Source organism: Pteropus vampyrus, unplaced genomic scaffold (genome assembly GCF_000151845.1).
Source record: "Pteropus vampyrus isolate Shadow unplaced genomic scaffold, Pvam_2.0 Scaffold70, whole genome shotgun sequence".
Lineage (NCBI taxonomy): Eukaryota > Metazoa > Chordata > Mammalia > Chiroptera > Pteropodidae > Pteropus > Pteropus vampyrus.
The window spans coordinates 7674452-7676570 of NW_011888851.1; the positions used below are offsets into that span (position 1 = coordinate 7674452).

Below are 2119 nucleotides of genomic sequence, written 5' to 3' on the forward strand. Positions count from 1 at the left end.
GTAAATGAAAAAGCCATTAAGAGTAAGTCAAACTTTAAAGAGATCACAAATAATCTGTATGAAAATAATATCAGAAATTAAGGATGTTTATCAAATCTTTTTTAAAAGAGGAAAGTGTGCAAATTAAGAACTCAGTTCCATATAGGATGATGAAAGTAAGAAAAGTTAGTGAAAAGAAGAGTAGACCCAAGCATCAAGGCCCAGAGTGCTTGTCAGCAAGAATACTGCAGGCATTTGGGGCAGCATGATCCTTTATGGAAAGGGACTGTCCCGTGCACTGTAAGATATTAGGCATCTCTAATAAATCAGTCAGGTCTCCAGTAACTGTGATAATCAAAAGAGCTCACATATTTTTAATCACTCCATTGAATGTTCTCCCCGACTCCATTCCCCCTGCCTCGCCCCACTGGCAACTATTGGCATAAAGGAAGAACATGCAAATTAAAAAAATAACAACAGAGACTGCTTGGGAAGAATTATTTTAAGTTAAGTCTATGCCAAGCAAACCAAGTTATAAAACACCCTATATTATGATTTTCTCTGTCTACAGAAACACTGTCCAGTAGAAATATAACTTGAGGCACATATGTAATTCTGAATTTTCTAGTAGTCACATTTAAAATAAAAAGAAACAGTGAAACTCATTTTAATAATGTACTTTATTTAACCCAATATGTCCTAAAATACTATTTCAATATGTAATAAATGTAAAAAATTATTGACGGTATATTGTATATTTTCTTGATACTAGTCTCTGAAATCTGATGTGCATTTTACACTTAATGGCACATCTCAATTCAGACCAGCCACACTTCAAGTGTGCAATAGCTACACACGTGGCTAGTGGCTACCATACTGGACAGCATAAGTCTAGAGCAGGGGCTGGCAAATTATGACCCCACAGGCAAATCTAGCCTACAGTCTAACTATCTAAATAAAGTTTTATTAGAACACAGCCACTCCCATTCCCTTACATATTGTCTATGGCTGCTTTTGGGGTACAAGGGCAGAGCTGAGTAATAATGACAAAGACTCTATGACCCACAGAGCCTAAAATATTTACTATCTGGCCCTTCACAGAAAGTTTGCCACCTGCTGGACCAGACTTTTTAAGAATGTCCCGTGAATGGAGAATGCCCTTGGTCCACTCTGGGTGCTCTTTATTATACTGCCTCTCTTTCCCCAAAATGACCTTAGTGATCTACATTTGTCGGCTCCCAGAATCAGTAATACAGGCTCTTACCAGAAAGATAATCTGGCCCAGGTCACCCATGGGACGAAGATGCATGATGTCGTATCTTTCACACCGATGGGGTATGATTATCTGTGACCCCATACGTCCTAAAAAAGAATGTATTGAGACAAGGAACAATGTTAACATAATAAGGATACATTATATGACAGTGATTTGGTAAATATTTAAATTCCAGTATATGTGAATTGATACTATCCTTAACAAAAAGTGTATTTTGCCATGTTAGAGATGCCATAACTTTTCAGAGTCCCCTATTACTGTTTTAATGTGCTATATATGAAGTATGAGGAAGTATGAATGCACTCATAATGCACAGCAGACCAAAATCACATAAATCCAAGACAGAGGTTATTCGGAACACTATTAAAATGAAAAGAAACATAACTCGTGGCTTCTTGTTAGGTAACCGTGATAAATGGCATTAAAATATATTAAACTCAAGAAATCTTACTTACCAAGGTGGTTGACAACATATCGGCCCAGGAATCCTGTTGCTCCAAACACAGTGGCCACTATCCCACTGACTGAGGAACGCCCACCTTTCCCATGAGGTATGACTGCATGATGAAGCTGGCGATGGGGTGGGCCATTAAACACAGATGTGGCTACTGCAGCAATAGATGAACCTTAAACAAAAGCCCAGAATACACAAAAATGGAAAATGTTAATATAAAAGTGACCATGAATACAAATACTTTCTTTTCCTAGAAATTTGTAACATTATTTTATCAGTATTTTTATTTACATATGTTAAAGTTTAAATTTAACTTTTAAATTAAAAGTTATAATTTAAGTTCCAATAACAATAATAAACACGAATTATTGCAACAAAGACTCTGTAGGAGATAAAGAAATATATAAAAA

The 2119-nt window shown here is 36.1% G+C and overlaps 1 protein-coding gene across 1 annotated transcript in view; it reads right to left on the reverse strand.

The window, feature by feature from the left end:
* Window positions 1-2119, reverse strand: part of NDUFA9 (NADH:ubiquinone oxidoreductase subunit A9) — a 26298-nt gene that overhangs the window by 17922 nt on the left and 6257 nt on the right. Inside the window, exons 2-3 of the mRNA XM_023531581.1 lie at window positions 1711-1881; window positions 1206-1341 (exon numbers count right to left, since the gene is read on the reverse strand). Coding sequence (XP_023387349.1) covers window positions 1206-1341; window positions 1711-1881 — 307 coding nt within the window. The remainder of the gene's footprint in view (window positions 1-1205; window positions 1342-1710; window positions 1882-2119) is intronic.